Raw genomic sequence first — 19487 nt, forward strand, 5'->3', positions numbered from 1 at the left:
TATGTTTCCAATGACCATAATGGCTCAAAAATGCTGCAATTATTATTATTTTTTTATATAGATGTCGGTAGCTTTAATGTAATACAGTATCTAATGTGTCGATTATTATTTAATGAATATTTACTCGGTAAGCCATAACGCTCGCACAATAGGTCACATGTGAATAATTCATCGAGTTTCTCTTTTAAATCTTCCTCTCTTCTTCAGCTGCACACTTTCTTTTCTGTCGCACACGCGTCTTCCATTTGCACACAACTTAATGTCAGAAATGATTAATTAATCAGCTCCTCTCCTCTCTCATCTTCAGGCTTGGAACTGCCGTTCATGATGATGCCCCACCCCCTGATCCCTGTCAGCCTGCCTCCTGCATCCGTCACCATGGCGATGAGTCAGATGAACCACCTCAGCACCATCGCCAATATGGCCGCCGCAGCACAGGGACAGAGTGCCCATCCCGAATGGTGACATCAGTGATTAAGGTAACCGAGGGTGCCGTTCTCTCATTGTGTCGTGCACATCTCTCATCAGCCATTGAGGGAAGGTGGAGGGGGCTGGGTGGTGCGTGATCCGTGCTTTCGTATGGCTTTGCTGGGAGAAGGCTGTCAGACAATAGCCTGGGAAAGAAAGCAAGGAAAGGATGCAGAAGAAGGGGTGGGGGGATGGTGTCTCAAAAAAAAAAAAAAAAAAAAAAAAGCACGGACGCTTGTGTGTCCGTGGAAGTGTGTTGCTGAAAAGAGTGTCTCATGTAATGGCCGCCCTGGCTGTGTTTGTTTTTCCTGTTGGCTGTGCAGGAACGGGTCCCCGACAGTCCCTCCCCTGCCCCCTCTTTGGAAGACGGCAGGAGGCCGGGGAGCCGTCCCTCTTCCCAGCGCAGCAGCAGCGTCTCCAGCTCTCCCGCGCACACAGAGAGCTCCTCCGACAGAATGCGTATGTTCACCTCATAAATCTCTCTCCCTCTCTCTTGTCTCTTAATTCCTCTCCCTCGTCTCTTCCAGCGTCTCCGCACACCCGGCGCACATGCGCTACTAAATAACTGCATTAAAAAATGCCTCTTGTTAAGAGCGTAGCACATGTGTGTCCCTCCCCGCTTTCTGTTGTTTTCAACAGATGGCAAAGAGATATTAGTCTTTTTTTTAATCTTTAAGTTTCGATCTGGCTCATGTTGTGCAAAGACAGACCTCAAATGTTTTCATCATTAGCTGTGTTGTAAAATAAAAACAATGCCCTTAATCACTTGAGAGAGCCTGTATGTATGTTTCTCGTCATCTCTGAAATATGCTACCATGTTTTATGATTTTTCTGGGAGCAATGGCTTTGCGAGTAACTGTTTATTTTAATTCAAAACTTATTTGAGCTCTGAATGTTATATGGAAATATTTGATTTTGAACCTGGAAATATATTTTAAATGAATTAAATATGTTTTTGTATGTAAAATAGATAAAACATGTAGGCATAGAGGCATAAGACTCAATTTCTAAGCCACAATTCAAATTAAATTTGTTACATTTTACGCAAACTTTGGGAAACTTCCAGTACTGTAGTCATTGAAGCAAACCCCATTAATTAATTAGTAACATAATTTTACTGTTTTAACTTAATTTTTATACAATTTTTACTAAAAGTATTAAATTATTATAAAAATATAATTTGTAGTGAAGAAATGTTTTACTAGTGGTCCCAGACATTCACAGGTTTTTGTAAAGAGGCATTTATTATAGATTTATAAGAAATAGTTGTATTGTTTTTCTGTCGCCTCATCTCAGATGTTACAGAGAATTGCACTGAGAATTGCTTGCACCAGGCCGAGTGGCAAATGCGATTTTGATTGACTGGCGCATTGATTTGGAGATGAGGTATACAGTACCACAAGTCACAAACAGTTGAAAGCCAAGGACGTATTCACCTTCTCTAGCCACTGGACGATGAGGGCTGTTTTCAACTCAAATCATTATTTATCACTCGAGGTGTTTTGCGTTGTCGATGTGTGGAGATGGGAATAATGTGTCTCTGTGTTCTCTCAAAGCTGTGCATCACAATGGACTGTCGATGAACCAGGCATTACTGGGCCTGTCTCCCAGCATCTTACCCGGGCCTAAAGAGGGTGATCTGGCGACTCACGACATCGGCCATGAGGCTAAGAGAATGCACCTGGAGAAAGGTCAGCGTTCAGTACATTAAACCAACTAATAACACTATTGTTTTATTGTTTTTAATGTTTGTTAAAAATGTTTGAGTATGACAATCCTGTGCATGAAGTCATGTCTAGGTTTCTGTGATATTCGAAACATTGATATTTTTTGGAAATAATAATTGCTAATTGATAAGAAATTAATACGGTAAATACAGGGAAGGATGCATAAAACTAAAAAAATCGGTTGCACTTTATTTTACAGTATGTGTACTAACATGTACTTATAGTGTATTTACAGTGTATTTATCTAAGAAAGTTGTGGTAACACAAGGTAACTACATGGGTAGGGTTAGGTTTAGGGGTAGGTTCAGGGTTAGTACCTAGTTATTACATAGTTATTGTAATTACTATAATAAGTACATAGTATGTACCTGAGGAACAGGGCTGTAAAATAAAGTGCTACCAAAAAATCTAAAGTGAAGTAAATATTTTGTTATGTTGTAAATGTATTCACTATTTCAAACAAATTGTTATATTGAGCTTCCTTTTCATCAAAGATTCCTAAAAATATATATCCCCATTTCCACAAAAATAGTAACCAGCACAACTGTTTTCAACATTGATATTAATAAGAATTGTTTCCACCCTGAAGACAGGAGTAATAGCTTCTGAAAATTCAGCTTTGCCATCAAAGGTATAATTTACATTTAAAATATATTCCAATAGAATTTTTCATTATAATAATATTCCCAATATTACTGAACAATCTCACAAAGGTCTGAATAGAAATAAATCAATAAACGTGTGGAGTGTTCATTTAAAAAAAAAAAAAAAAAAAAAAAAAAAAGATTTAAGCACTGATTATAATTCTCACAAGCCTTTTTTTTATCTATCAAAACATCTCCATCATTTGAGTGTAAAGTTGAAGTAAGCTAAACAATTTACAAATGTCTATACTTTTCACTGTTTACTTTGGTCTGGCAAAGAAAAAAATGAAGTGTCCTTTCACATGCTTTGCATTAAAACACAAATTGAAGCAAATAATAGATTTGAGAATTCTCTCCAGGCGGAAGGCAGGTCTGGGGAATTGTTGGAGAGGGTGATAATGACATTAAAACCACGGTGGAAATCACTGGGCTGCACGTCCCCTGCTGGATCTGCCCGGAGAGGAGACGCTGTGTAGGTCTCTCCCATAGACCGAGCAAGCCTGCGAAACAAAGTAATTAGCATGATTATATGAATTTACAGGTCAGACCTTAGGTGTGATGGGTGGGGGGTGGAGATGAGGTGTTTGTGTGGGTCTTAAGGGGATTGGTGTGTGCAGTCGATGTGTTTTGTTCAGTCCTGGTCTGACATTTTTAGTGACTGATTGCGTACTGTACATCTGGATTGACACCGCTGACATACTGGCCTGTTTATGAAAACATTATCACAACACGTGTGATTGCGCAGAACATTTTTTTTCCCTCTTGTTGCCCAATAGAGACATGGAGACGGATCTGTCTAATCCCCCAGCATGCCACAGTTCCACCAGCCCCTTTAGACATCAGTTGAGTTAAATTGGTCCTATTTCTCTCTGACCGAGTGAAAATCCACATTGTCTATTTGCATCGCCGCTGCATTATCATTCAGACGCTTGGCATGCTTAATATGTCACTCCTCTTGATTAGAATCCAAAGCTCTCTAACGTGTGCGGCAAAGGTCTCGGGCTGTGGAAAACATTTTATAAAATAATCCATTAATGCAGAGGAGTGCAACTAAATTAGTTACCAATTTGCTGAGCATGAATTAATGAACAGAGCTTCTCCTGGCTCCCAGAGTTGTAATTTTCATAATAACCTCAGACCTTTATTTGGCAGGTTGTTTAGTTTTTTCGTTTGAAGGTTTTCATTAGTCTAATGAGGACTGTGCAAGGGCGAGCAGTCAGCACAATTTACATGAGGAAGCTATCATAATAAATGAGGCAATTTGAATAACACGCACAGGTTTATGCTGTGAGATGAGAGAGATTGTAACGCCGGATCTGGAGGTAACCAATACATTAGACCAACTAATAACCAAAGTAATCCCAATAAAAGCCTTAAGTGAAGGGAATAAAATTAATGATAGATATATTGAACTGTAATGATATGATACATGATGCATTAGATTAATAAAATAAATGTGCCCGATTGTTAAAGAGGAGGGGCTCGTCTGGCTTGGCCTGCTTTTGTTTATGGCAGCCTTTTTAATTAGGGTTGTTCATTGGATCAGATTGTTTAGACAAATGAGATTACATTCCAATGGTTTAATGATATTTCTCCACTTGTTTGATCTTTATGGTCGTGGCAGAGCATCAAATTAATGCTATGGCGTGCACTTTTGTTTCAGTGCAAAATATAGTACGTTTGAGGTGTCGGCATCACTTGTATCCAAGTGGGCTAAAGGTAGTAGATCTCGTCCGTTTTGATAAATGCTTCATATTTAGCATGAGTGCCATTATGGACCGCACTTTAATACAATAGTTCAGTGAACAAGACATTAATATTAAATAGCTTATTTTATTTTTTTAGACACTATATTATAGACACAATGTTGCCTTTTATATTATGTATTTTTGTTATTCCCAGTAGAAAATAATTCCAAACAGTCAAAGCAGAATTGTTGCTTATAACAAGGCAACACACAGTACAGTTTTTTTGTTCCTAAATAAATCAGAAATTAATTTATTAATCTGAGTACATGACAGAATGACTCACACAACAGTTAACAAAAAAAGTTAGTATTAAGTACTTTACATTTTAGACACGATATTGCTATAAATTATGCAATATTGAGTTAATGATTCAATGACTCGCTCACTTGTTTTGTTTGTTGCTATAGATTATGCAATACTGAGCAAATTGTTAAATGGCTCGTTCACTTGTTTTGTTAATAAATGAATCTGTGTTTTTGTACGAATCAATATAGTGAATGATTCAGTAATGCACTCAAAGACAGTATTGGTTGAGTTTAATAATTTGACTCATAAAGACGGTTACTTGTCACTGCAAGTTATATTATCACAATGCTATCACACTCTGAGATAAAAAATAAAAAGTTGTCTAAAATAATACTGTATGGTTGCATGCATTAGATGCATTAGAAGTTAGACAGCTTTAAGTGGCGCCTCACCTTGAAGTGAAGCAAATAAGCGAAACAGTTTGCTCACATTTATTATAAAGTCTGGACTAATTGAATTGCTTCACAAAGGGAATCTGTCAGAATTGTTTTTGACAAGCCTCGCTCTTGTGAAACAGCAGGTAGTTGACAAACAAGGAAATTTGAAAGGCTTTAAAGCCTTTGGCAGTAAACTCATTTTGGACATCAAACATTTAACATGGTTCCTCTCCTTGGGGGAGCCGCTCGTGAATATATCCACATATGGGCGGGAGCTGTAGCTAAGCGGTGCACAATAACAATACTACAAGAGTAATTTATGGGATAATAACTGCAAACAGTTTTTTGTTGCCCAAAGGAATGGTAGACGTTTATTTTTACCAAATGAGAGCTGTTCTCACATAAATTATTCCTGTATTATTGATCATCACAGATGAGTCACATTTGATGACATTGATGAGTGGCAATGTAATGTTCATGCCCCATGGCATGTGTTTAGTTATGCAAAATTTGATTTGTGTAAACGTTCATATTGTAAAAATGCACAAGCACTTACCACATTTTAAAATAACGCTTTAAATTGTGGTTCGAAAACACATCTGCTCACTAAATCATTTATTCTCTTTCTATGAAGTCTTCATTAAGCAACACTTCTTATTGAAAAGTATCGCTACAAATAATCTTGATGTCTCCATTTGATGTCTATTACCCTTTCCCCTTTTCGTAGTAACCATGTTATTCAAATTTGCAAATAACCACATCCTCATCACAGGCATATTGTGAAACTTTGAAGTAACACTGTACCATCACCGAGTCTCTCTATTGACAGTAGATCATGACTTTGGTTATGCAGGTGATTGATGCATACACCCCCTCCTCTGAATTCAGCATTAAATGTGCGTGGAATAAACGGATCTGATTTGGCCAAACAGACAAGCGCAGAGATCCAGTCATATGAATAATGGAGCATGGCAGCCGCAGTATCATTTCGATAATTTGCCAGCTGGTCAGTGAATGGCAAAGCATGTGTTTGCCATTATATGATTTCATTATAAAATACCTCATCCCCAAGAACATCAAAAGACACGAAAATAAAAGTTCTGTGCTTTTAAAAACTGAAATCAAAGAGAAAAAAGTGAATCATAAAAAAAAGTGTGGTGTATAAAAACCATGCTTTCATTATTTTATGGTTAGTCTGATTGCATGTAGCATTGCATTTGTGTATTGTAACCTGCAGATGGATCTTAGGTCTTTCAAGTTTCCTGACATCAAATTTAATACATGTGAAGAGAGTGGGGAAATCTACTGTTTTTTTTTTTTTTTTTTTGCATCTGGTAGAATTAGATATTGTTCTTGCAGTGCAAGAATGGAAACTCATTAGATTGCTTTGCTGATGTAATTGTCTTCACAAACCCCAAGGACGGAGGCTTTATTTCATTTAGAGTGTAACGCTTGAGAAATAATCTGGCTAATTTCACTTAGCATACTGCAGGAAATTGTACAAATCCTATGGACCTTTTGAGCAGAGTAAACAGTATGATGTTTAATGCTGTATCATATAACGTTTTATGGCACAATATAAAATTTTTCGCTGCTAGAGGGCACATATTCAAAACAAACAAACAAGCAAAGGTGTAGATGGGACTCGGGCAGAAATTGTGTTCATGGATGAGCTAATGATTTATTAGCATAGTAGAATCAAAACAAGGCTGCTGAACTAGAGTGACACATGGCTCTTTGGATATTTTAAAAATAATAATAATAAAAAAACATTACATTGGCATAATAATGGGAGAGGGAGATGTTTTCCACTGTATTTGTCTGTAAATACAGAAATTAAGATGGAAGTGTGCTTGTAACTATGAAAGACAAAGCCTCAGGAAAAAAAGGGTAATTGCAAAAAAATTTCCAATAAGAAATAAAGTTACATTGTTAGATTTGATACAGATGGGAGATGTAAAGTCATAATTACAAGAAATTGATTCAAAATGCCCTTTTTATTATTTATTATTATTGTTATATGTAATACATATATTACTGCTAAAGATTATGGTGTACATTTTAAAAGTAGCCTTTTGTTATAAATTACTCCCTAATTTTGATTGACTGCTCAACAAGCATTATTTGTAATGTATTTCACTGATTTCTGTTAATACATGCTGGTGTCTGGTCATTGGGTCTGTTGGAGAAAGAAACCAGAAGCCAAAACTATTGAGCAAGGACTACAGTAGATACAAAGTTTAGAAATGTTTCCAGTGCGGCAGTTTCATGACCGCTGTGTTGCATCATTATAAAGACATTGGTTTTTGCTTAGCAAACATGTTACTTACTACAGACCTCCGGTTCTTTAACTCCACGTCTGATCACGGTAAACTGGCACACTCTCCTTTCATCAGACACACTTGCTTTCCAAGCATGTTTTCTATCGCCTTTTAAAGTGTCCTTGTGGTTCTGACTTCAAAAGTGAAACGGACTGAGGCTTGTGCTGACTCGACTGACTTTTCCTAAGACAAAAGGCTGGATCATTAGCCATGGGGATCTGAAATGTGACTTGGCAGACAATCACGGTGTATGATCAAACAACTTGTCAGTGTGTTCTGTCGAAATGAAGGGGTGTGAAAAAAAAAGAAGAAAATCATTCAATAGAGGATCAATCAAGTTTGTGAGCAGCGAAACAAATAGTGCTGATGATGCAAACATGGGCCGTCCCTCCAGGACACGGCGCTTCATTTGGATATTTGTTCTCCCTCATGAATGTTCCATTACGTGCTACCATGGACTGCTAATCACATTCCACAGGAAAGACAGTGCTTTTAGGAATGTTGAAAAGCAAGTGGTTCTTTCTAATCTTTGAAATGCCTTAAAAGTGACAGAATGCTTTCTCCTGCCAAGATATAAGGCTTAGATAGAGAGATAAATATGCTGTGGTCAGCTAAGAGTATCTCACAAGCAGAGAGGCAAATTTAATAATGTATTATCATTCACTAGAGAAGGTGAAATCTTCTTGTCCATCACAACATGCCAGGGCCGTTTTATGTTACCCTTCATTTCAAAGGGAGCAATGTGCTGCAGAGACACCTGCTTTGATTAAAAGAAAAGATAGAGCTCTTGGCCTGGAGGGTTAGGGCTTTGTTTTTGACTAGTTCCACCGTTTTTCTTTCTCTCAGTTTGCAAGTGACTTTCTTTTTTGTTTTGCACTAGAAGGGCAATTACAATGAACGAGATTCCATATGCAGCGCAGACAGTCTCTTTGTGAATTCTAAGTACATATTCGAGCATCTGCCCTTTACGGTATGCGCACTGCTGTGAACAAATGTATCATTTGTTTGTCCTTGGACAGACGAAATGTAACAATTAGCAAAGCCGTTTCTGCTAATTTGTGATTCAAAATGCGAGAAGCTTAAAAACAACTGTTGTGTTAAGGAAAGGCTGACCCAGATGTCCTAGACATAACAATTAAATACCTCAAAGATGATTGGTTTGCGTGCATAATTTTGTTTTGTAAACAGCTGATTTACCAGACGTAACAATTTAAAAAGACATTTTGCTGACTTAAAACACATATTCTACTTTGCAGTTTCATTTCATTTTGTTTTGTTGTTTAGACCCCATTCACTTTCAAACCATCTTCTCCCGTATTCTGCAGAAAATAAAACAGCATGCAGGTTTGGAACGACACAAGGCTGTTAGAAATAAATTTTTAGTTGAACTATCCCTTAAATGTCAAATTGGAGTGCTCACACAGTAGTGCTGCTCTCTTATTAAGCTGCTGAGTTTAGGGCAAAGTGTGTCAAATTTAAAAATTTTCACTGTTCCGTAATTATCAACGGATACTTAGGACTGTTATATCATTTGACTGCGAACAAAATCGTTCCTAATAAAAGAGAATAGGGGGAGGAGAAAAACTGCGGGAGGACTAATTTTCTTCTCTCTCTCAGCATTTTAAAGCTCGCCTAAGTGTTCCAGTCACCTTGACTTTGCAGCCACAGGCCCGGAGATGCTGTTGCTTATCCCGCCTAACCCCGGCCTGTCAATTAGGTGTTTAAAAATTAATCTCTTTAACTGGAAATACCACGCCAGCTTTCTTCCATCTGTAAATGGAGTGTTATTAATTCAAGCTGTTCAAAGCCAGTGTTATGAATAATGTTATCAAAACAGATTTCCACACGTTTAACACATCACCCGCTTTAAAAAATCCTAAGTATTTTTTTTATAGCTGTGAACCAGACGCAAATGGATTTGCATCCATTTTCTTCTGCTCACGAGGGCATGAGAGACAGAGAGAGAGAGAGGGCTGATCAGACGGGGGGCTCCTAAGCTCTGCTTTTTAAAAAGTTTACATTTACATTTCTTTTTGTCTTTCATCTTCGGTCTCCAAATCGGCTCAGTACATAGAGCCTGGATTAGTGCCAGAGTCGATTGTCGCCCCAAACATCCTTATTCCCTGTAGGATTGCTGCGAAGCACATTAATATGTCCGTCCGTCTTCAACGGAACGCACTCCACTGTGATCAGACTGCAGACTATCTTCCATTTCTCAGTGTTCGAGTGCTTGTTCTATCAAAGCATTTTGATTATGTCGGGTTTTTGACTCCTTGTTTGAATTTCTAATGTCATAGTGTGTTAAATGTGGAAGGCATTTACATATTGGCACCAAAACGCATTTGTTTCCGTTTAAGGGCGCCAATGTGTGCATTCTTGAAAAATGTAGAAAATTCAACCAGATGTGAGCTGATGACAATTTCCGTTTACAAAAAAAAATAAAATAATAATAATAAAAAAAAAAATACGTTCACACATACCCATCTCTAGAGATGATTAGCAATAGACTGTGCAAGAGGCTTCCCGGAGTGTGAATGTAGTAATCTAGCATTCAAGTGTGCACCAGTAAGTGTTCAGTGATCAATAAATAGATTCAATCTAGCCTGATTCATCCTATAATGCATGCTAATAATAACCCCCCCATCCTAAAAAAGCAACATGTTCGATTTCCAGACCCTAATGATTGTCACCCCCACAAGACCCACCACTACATTCAAGCACTGAATACATTTACTTTTCAAAAGGCAATTAATTCAAAGGCCTTTAGAACATTAGTTACTCATACTTCTTTACCTTTATTAATCGGATTACACAACCCTCTCTCACCAATGCTCCATTCACCTTTGAGGAGTGTCTGTTTATGACAATGATGGTTGTCATTGTATACCAAGAGCGGTCTTCCTGTAGGACGCTCACTTGAAGAAACAAAAGTAGTGGAGGGGCTTTTTTATGCAGTCATCACAGGCAGTCAAGCCTTTAATCCTCAGCGGTCCAATAATGACATCCCCTCTGCATTTATTACATGGAGGAGCATGGAAAAACGCTGACTTTGAACAAATGAACACTCTGACCTTTATGCAATAAATATGACACGGGTTGTGTAAAAAGACAAGATATCTTCTTCTGCTGGGGTTTGCATCCGAGACTCTTTGCATTGCCGCTGCTGTATGGCCCACCACCAGAAAACAAGATGTTTGGGACAATCGTGAACATGGACTCATAAAGCATGAATCTATGGAGCACAAAAGATACTTTGAAAAAGTTTTTTTTTTTTTTTTTTGCATTGAAAGTCAGTTGAATCCAGAGATGTTTTGGACTCCCTAGACAATAATTGTTTGGACAAAAAGTCAAAACTTAAACATTTTATTTATTTTGTGTTTCACAGAATAAGGTACAAATATAGTTTTAGAATGACAGGATAAATAATTTATGACAGAATTTAGATTTCTGGGTAAAATTTGGGTAAAACAAAAGGCCAAAGTCTAAGAAGATTTCTTTCGATAAGTTACACAATGTTAATAGTTTTGACATTATCAACAACAGTGCAAATAATGCAATAACTGTGCAATCAAAGTATGCTGCAATACTTACTGTAAGTACTAATGCCATGCCCAGAACAGGGCAAATGTGATTGAACAACAAAACCACAAGTTTATTTTAACTATTAAAAATTCCATTTATCTGACTCTTCTTTTATGATGATTGGAGTATATATGATAGTAAAGCTATAATGAGATGCATTGCTTTTTGCTAAAAACTGTAATGTTTTAGATTTTTATAGAAGGAAGTAGCCAAATAATATATATATTGCCTTATATAATAATATATACTCGTTGCCTTTTTCTCTATCACATTTTAGAAATCATCAGAAGTTATATATCACTTGAAAACATAAAATCTCAAAATTCATCCTTCAAAACCCATTTTAAAATCAGACATTGCATTACCATGTAAATGGTACATCAAAATCATGTTACAAAATGTTTTCAGTCATGAATTATAAAAATTTAGGTTTGTATCATGCACATTCATGTCTATCTTCAAAAACGTGAGTGACAGTTAACAGGTTAAACCATACAAGGCCTGTTTTTTTCCCCTCTGGTGTTGAACTGTTCACTATAAAGGCTGCTTTTGTTTTTATCTCTGACCGTATGCGACAGTTAAGGATTTATGAAGATCCTCCCCTTCGCCTGCCCATCTGTGTGGCTGTCTTCAGCGTGGCCTTGAGAATATGTTTCAATTTATTAAGCCAAACCAAAGGACTCATTATTTCAGAAGAGGTGCGCAGAGTGACACACAGAATTGGTTATTAATGGAAAGTCTCTGCCACAGGGCAGTTGAAATTTAATGATATCCTACAAGAAAATATGATGGTGTCACTTTCCCAAAAGTCATGCGAAATGTCAGCGTTTTAAGGTCCCGACGCTAATTTTATGCCCATGCACAGTAATGTTTGGGAGCGCGTTTAGGAAACACGGCCCAGTGCCTGTGCTGATTATCCCCCTCACCTTCCTTGTGCTCTCAAATGGGTTTGTGCAGCAAGCGATTTAATCTCTAAGTGTAGGGAACATTATTGGAGAGAGAGAGACACACACACACAGCACACTGCATTTCTCAGAGATAAGGCTTTCCAAGCCAAATGTTACCTGTTAATCCAGGGCCGACCGACTCCAGCACTTGACTTTGACTCTCAGCAGGAATTTGGTAATGGCTAATTTTCATCTCGGAATTAAAGAGCAGAAAAGAGCAAAGCTGAGTGGGTGTGAGCGGGGTTAGCGGTTCTGCAGTAGATAGCTGTGTTTCCATAACACGTATACCATAGTGCCTGTGTTCACCATGCCCATATGCACAACATATGCACCTTTAAGTCATTCTAAAGGAATTTGCCCACTACGGATCACAGCACACATTTCTCACTGTGGTTTGCATGTGTACGCATGCTGTAAAGGTAGAATTGCTTTGCCTTTCATCTCTTTTGTCTTGTTCTCATTTTTTCTGTTTTGTTTTGTACCTTAGTTACAGTGCTTGCAATGCAGCAATATATTGATATTCCTCAAACATCTGGTTCAGGAGTTTGTTTTCTGGTAAGGGGTCATTTGCACAGAACAAAGCTTTAAATCTAAGCTTACCTAAAATTGGATATTTTCTCTTGCTGCTTTGCGAGCGCTGATATTTCCTTTAAGGAATGCAGATCTAGTTGTTGTCCTTCTATACAACACCCATCTATCTATCATTCTATCTTTTTACCATTCTAGTGTATGTCTATCTATCTTTCATTCTGCCTATAAAGCCTATATTCAGGGCTTGTTTAAAAAGAAATAATTTTTTCAATTTCAAATTCAAATGTCAAAGTTCTTTGAATTTAAAATTATTTAAATTCTTCTTTCTTGCATCAAAATTAATATCTCTATTTTACATTCTCTTTGCCACCTCAGTTCAATTTCAATTTATTATAATACTGTATTTTCATACTAAGAGCTGATTGGTCTTCTTTCTTATCCTTTTTTATCTATACTGCTTATTAATTTAAATCTTGCTCTCCCTTTCTCTTACATTTATTTATTTATTGGAAGTTTTTTTTTTTTTTTTTTTTTTAGTTGTTAAATGAGTCATATGATGTTGCTAAAAATAACATTATTTTGTGTATTTGGTGTAATGAAATGTGTTTATGTGGTTTAAGGTAAAGAAAACACATTATTCACCACATAATGTACATTATTGTTTCTCTACTATGCCCGGCTTTTCTCAAGCGCATTGATTTTTACAAAGCTCATCGTTCTAAAAAGTGAGGTGTGCTCTGATTGGCCAGCTATCCAGTGTGTTGTGATTGGCTGTATGCCTCAAGCCTGTGACGGAAATGTTACGTCCCTCAACATATAATGTTATGGTGTGTCCCTGTCAGAACACCGGCATGACAGGACAAAAATAATAAAACCCATCACAAACAAGGCAGTTGTTGCATCCAGTGGGAACATAATTACTGATGAGAGATGTGGGGGCGTGTTTAAATGAGCCGTTTTAGTTGGGCGTGGACAAGTCTTAACTTTTACAAGGGATATGTCTTTGAATTTAAGACTTTAGTCTTTGCAACTTTACAGATCTTCTTTATGCACCAAGAGCTTGTACCACACCAATGAGAAAGGAAAATGTTAAATTGCATCATATGACCCCTTTAAAATGGAATTTCTGCCTTTAATTTTAAAGGCAGTGCAAGTTAGGTCAATAAAAATAGTTTGCTGTGGAAATATTTAATGGAATGCAGAAGAGAGAGAAGACGATGCAGTTTTAAAGACGAGCCTCTGTGTAATGCACTGTTGTCTCCATTTATGAGACTGAAAGGTCATAACCACTCCCCTGGAAGGAGGCAACTTCTTCAGCCCCATTGGCAGGTCAAATAAAATGTAATTGTCTGCTGTAGGCAGCGGCAGCCTTTGCAGAGAGGGAAACTGACATCCTCCACGTTTTAAACATTCAATTCTCCTGCTGCGAGGAACACAGGTTTGCAAGGACACAGGCTTCACCTGTCAATATATCACAGTGACTGGCTAGCCAAATGCTGCATTGCTTTTCCCTCTCTCTTTTTCTCTCTCCCTCCTCCGGCTCACTGCCTTCATTGGAGAAATCAGCTGAAAGGTCCGCTGGGACCTCAATTCAAACACTGCAACTTGCAACATATGGCACATTTTCAGCTCCCAAGGTCAATTAAAGCTATTTATTGAAAGAATGTTGTTAAATTTCCCAAGGTTTCCGCTCAATTCATCGCAGAGTGCCTTGTCTATCATATTTAAAACTAGTCGAGTGGTTTACGCTCTCCTTGTCATGACTTTCCATCAAAGATATCAAAGGCTTTTAAGAGGAGTTCAAGACATTTTATCTTCTCTTATCACAAACATCTTTTTTTCACCCTCCCCTTCTCCTCAGAGCAGCCTTGTCCGAACGCTGCTCACAATAAAAATCTAATAACATGTAAATTGGAGATAAGCCCAGATCCCTCCAAGTGATATTTTTTACATTCATAGTTTGTCAAGTCGATTTCTGAGCCCCTGTTTTAGCAGCACAACACATAAGGACTGAGAGAATTAACAGGAAAGGTGATTTATCATTGCTACCACACTGTCAAGGACTCCCACTGTTGCCACCGGAGGGAGGAAGGGAGGGACGGCGCGCATGTGAGTGTGCGTGCATGTTTACGTGTGATTGCGAGTATGTGCGTTGTTTTAAATTATGGCATTTCATTCAAAATGTGTCGTATTTACAGCATCCCATTTTTATTTGCGGCTCCTATTATCCAGCGAAACAGTTGCGAACGAAATGTTATTTGTGACACGACCGACCTGAAAGGATTTCATAAAGATTTTTCGGAGGCAGAAAGCTGCAAACGGACCTGTCACAGCTGCTGTTGGCTGCCCCGGTGGAGAAATATCACCTGGAAAACACAGCTCTCTCCTTCGCTCTCTTCATCATGCTGGCGTCTGGCACTGTAATTAAGTCCAAGTCAATGATTCTGGACCAGTGGCAGGAAATAAACAGCTAAAGCCAGGCCAAAATGGAGCGCTCGGAACAAGAGAATGCTCACAGACACAAACACACTCAAGTGTGGCTAATGTAAATGGAGAATGACCAAAAAATGGCAAATTTTCAGTTGTTTGAGAACTGAATTGGTAATTTGAGATTAAATGTGCTGTTTGCTTTCTAATGCATGACAGATTGTTTCCTAGTAACAAAGCAATATGAACCACCCTGTGATCCAGTATTGTGTTTGCGGCGAGGTCCTGCTGAGTCTAAAGCAGAAGTTGGTTTAAGCAATGATGTATTATTAATGCCAACACTAAATCCAGGACTACGGTGGCTGCAAACCAAATATAGGCTTCTGACATCCAATTCCCCTCTATTGTTTCTCATTTGCTGATTTGCTACATGTTTGACATCTAAAGAATCAGAGCCACAAATGTGTCAAAAGAGAAGAAAACATATAGTGTATTTCTCTGATGTAGTAATTGCATACAATTCATATAGTTCATTCTGTTTTCATGATTTATTGATTTATTATGGCACAAAACAATGCTATCCAAGAGCATTAAAAATAGCTTTTCTTCTGTGTTTTTTCTTTCTTTTTCTGTTACATTTGATTGCTAGCAAACACGCATCCATTAGTCGGTCGCCCATTGTCTGTAATGAACTGTAGTAAAATACTAGTTAATTTGGGGAGAGATTGGAGGAGACCCTCCATGGATTCCCGGCACTCCTCTTGGCCTTTCCTCCGTCCAAGAATTTTGAATCGTAAGGTCTTAATAGTGCCGGCTGATATTCAACTGTTGGTTGGCTGGATGTTTCCAGGGCATTTGCAGATGCTCTGAATAATCTCTTATGTTTTGCCGCAATCTGCTGTTGAGATGGTTGAAATAAATACTTTAAACTAATTAATGCAGGACCAGCTGTTACCAAGCCTTGGCTGGCATTAGTAAATTCTGATGGCAGAAGAGGGGCTCCTCAAGTTGTGCCATGTTTGTGCATGATTTAGGAAGTCATATAAACGCATATTAATTCTGTATGAGAGCCCAATTCTGGGGTTTGGTGCTTAAACTGAAATGCATGAAAAACATAATTGTAAGCTATTGATTTTCTAGTGTATAAAATGAATTCAAAAGCTATAATTATGATATTATATATATATATATATATATATATATATAATTAAATATTCATTTAACGTGTAAAAGCATTATGATTATATAACAAATTAGATAACAGATAAAACTCTTAAATCAGTCATTTCAAATACATGTGAATTTACGCATCACAACATTAGAATATATGTTTATGAAAAAGTATTGAAATGTGTGAAATTAAATTTTGCAATGTTGAATTATTAGTGTTTTAACGATGAACATTAGAGTGTAGAGGACAGCAAAAATAACCTAAATGAAAAAAATTGGGAAATAAGTATGGAAACTAGATGGTACAGATTTGTTGTGCATCCCTAATAGATAATCATAATGTAATACATACAGTATACAGGCTTTATAGAATGTGTTATGAATGTATATGAGACATTCTAGCCTTTTAGACAGTCTGAATCATTCTGGTAGTAGGTGACATGGCCTGTGTGATGTCTCTTTTTGTGGCAGGCAGAATGTTGTCTGGGACTTCTTCTGTGATTGGCAGCACGCTATGACAGTGTGAAGATAGTGTCAGCGCAGGGCTGTGTGGTTTAAAGTGAGTTATGATAGTCTGTGTGTACATGCTTGTGCATGTGTGTGTGGAGATGGATTCAGGGGTTATGAGGCCTGTACAGATGTGTGTGTAGTGATGGATGCAGGCCTATGATAGCCTGTATAAGGCTGTGGCTGTTAAGATAAATGTGGAGTTTTGATGGCCTGTGCGTAAGTTTGTGTGTGTGTGTGGAGATAGATGTAGAGTTATGATGGCCGGTGCAGCAGATGGCAGAGGTCTGCCCTAACGGAACTGATGAATGGCAGATGATGTCATCAGGGCACTGACAGGCACTGGTGGCTGTTCAAGGAAAGTGAGCAGGAATCTGCTTTACATTTCAACCCCACCGGACATCTGCTCAGCCTCCACACTCATGTTATTCTCTTTCTGATGCTGCTCACATACTCGGAGCACTAGAATGTTTTTTTTGTTTTGTTTTTTAAGATAGGTAGTAGTGTAGCCTAGTGGTTAAAGATCTTACTGGTAACTGAAAAAAATGCAGGGTCAAATCTAAATTATTTTCAATAAACTATAACATATTTAGGTATGAATTTAGAATTATTTGAAATTAATTGAAACATTTCATAAATTAGTTCCTTTCTTGTCCCTTCTGTCATTTGAATCTAAAGTGTATGTCTGATCATTAGTATGTCTAATAAAACAACTTTTTAATTGTGTTACTTTAAAAGATTCTATGTTTATGAAATATTATAAAATAGTCTTTGTAAAATGTAATTAAATTAAATTATATAATATATATTATATAAATTAAAAATATAAACAGATTTGAATAAAGAATAATGAAAAAACGAAATAGTAACCATATTGTTTTTATTTAATTTGAATTTTTAATTTTTGAATAGTTTTAATGTAAAAGATTGAATATTTATAAAATGTTTATAATATTAAAATTGATTAAAGATGGATTTTCATAAAGAAAAAATTTGGATTATACACACACACACACACCATATATAAACATATTAAAACATGGTAATAATAGCAACAGACTGAATTTAAACAGAATGATTATGCTCATCTAGACACTAGGTTATAAAATTCAATTCTAATTCAGGGAGTTATTAAATCTAAAAACATTTCAATTAAAATCTGTTTGTATTGCAGTGCATGTGTTCCTGTAGCTCATGGTAGAGAAACTCCAAATTCCTATATAATACAAACCATTTAAAATATATTGCACGAATTATGAATAGTTTTGGATTAAAATGTCTGCCAAATGCAAAAATGTTTTAATTCAATGCATGTTGATTGTAACATAAATTACATAATTGTTCACAACACTATAAAGAAGATTTTCTTGCTTTCCTTTTTTTCCCATTTATTTCTTTTTTAACACAGGGTATTTTCGATTACTTTCATTTACCCGCATAATGTTTAACAAGTTGACGTGGTGATTTATCTTGGAATGCTGTTTGTAAAGACATGCTGCACACTTTACAGTGCTCATCCCAGCGTTTTCTCTCCTTATGACATTCAGCAGGAAGTCCCTGTGGACTAGGTGATAAAATATATACTCTTTAATGTGCCAGCCCCTGTTTTTATTTGTCTGGCAGACATAAAATCTTTTTTCTTTTATTTCCAGAGGGTTTTAACGGCAGCCCCACCTGTGACATTTTACACCTGCACATTTATGTGTCAACCATCGACTGAGAGAATAAATGATATTTATTTTACTCCTCTGTTTTGTTCTACCAGGTGCCTCTTGAATCTCATCCAATCATATAGATTTTTTTATGCACTGATTCCTTTGAGGAGTTTAATTCATTTGCCCAAATTGGCATTGCCAGTCTGCTGAGGGGGCGGCAGTAGTGTTGAAACATGGTCAATGAGGGTTCACCACCTTGTGCCATATGGCCTTTGTTGAGAAGCCAGGGCCCTTGATAATCTCAGCTTGCCATATGCATCTGCTTGAGTGTGGTCTTTTCCTATCAGAGAGTTTTCATGCCATATGGAAAGGGCTTTGTCTTCCAACATATCCTTGCCTTCAGTGCTACTAAGAACATATACTTTCCAAAAATGCAAATGCCTATCCTTTTTTTTTTTTTTGAAGAAGAATCTCTAATTCTATCTGTATGTAAAATCTCTCAAGCATTTATGGCAGCTATAAATACAGAAGCATCAATAATAGAGTGCCGTGTGACACTGACAGAATGGGCTATCAATCATACGTGCTTGATTGGGCATGCTTGTATAGATGTTAATTTTACTCTCACAAACAATCTGGGTGTATAAACACCAATTCAGGAAAATGATTTATTTTACAGCACAGTACTACATGGAGTGTGTCATCTGTTGTGCTGAATGTGTATGCTTCTCTGTTTGCCACCAGAAGAAACCCCCATGTGCACGCCAACAGCAAGAGACAGCTATGATAGGCTCTCGTTGGCAGGTCAGACTTTACCTCCAGGATTCCCCTCACCCTTCCTCTTCCCTGATGGCCTGTCATCTATAGAGACCCTTCTGACTAACATACAGGTAAGAGACCTCTCTGTCAGAAGATCTTTACTAGCAAGTGAAATATGCCATGAATAGTTTTATCCAGTTCTCCATGGTTGATCCTCAGATGGTCTACTAATTAGTAATTAGGGAATTGGTAAAATGCTGGATGGCAAGTGAGAAATTTGTTGTAGATTAAAATTATTATATTGAATATAAACCTAGT

At 37.2% G+C, this 19487-nt stretch overlaps 1 protein-coding gene across 1 annotated transcript in view; it reads left to right on the forward strand.

Annotated features, from left to right (window-relative positions):
• Positions 1-279: 279 nt before the first annotated feature.
• The window catches only part of LOC113073314 (dachshund homolog 1-like), a gene marked incomplete at its 5' end in the record, with an annotated part of 28764 nt that continues 9556 nt past the window's right edge, over positions 280-19487 (forward strand). The window contains 5 exon segments of the mRNA XM_026246213.1: positions 280-445; positions 448-479; positions 792-927; positions 2025-2159; positions 19155-19300. Of these exon segments, the coding sequence (XP_026101998.1) occupies positions 280-445; positions 448-479; positions 792-927; positions 2025-2159; positions 19155-19300 (615 nt within the window).

Source organism: Carassius auratus, unplaced genomic scaffold, assembly GCF_003368295.1.
Source record: "Carassius auratus strain Wakin unplaced genomic scaffold, ASM336829v1 scaf_tig00011901, whole genome shotgun sequence".
Classification (NCBI taxonomy): Eukaryota; Metazoa; Chordata; class Actinopteri; order Cypriniformes; family Cyprinidae; genus Carassius; species Carassius auratus.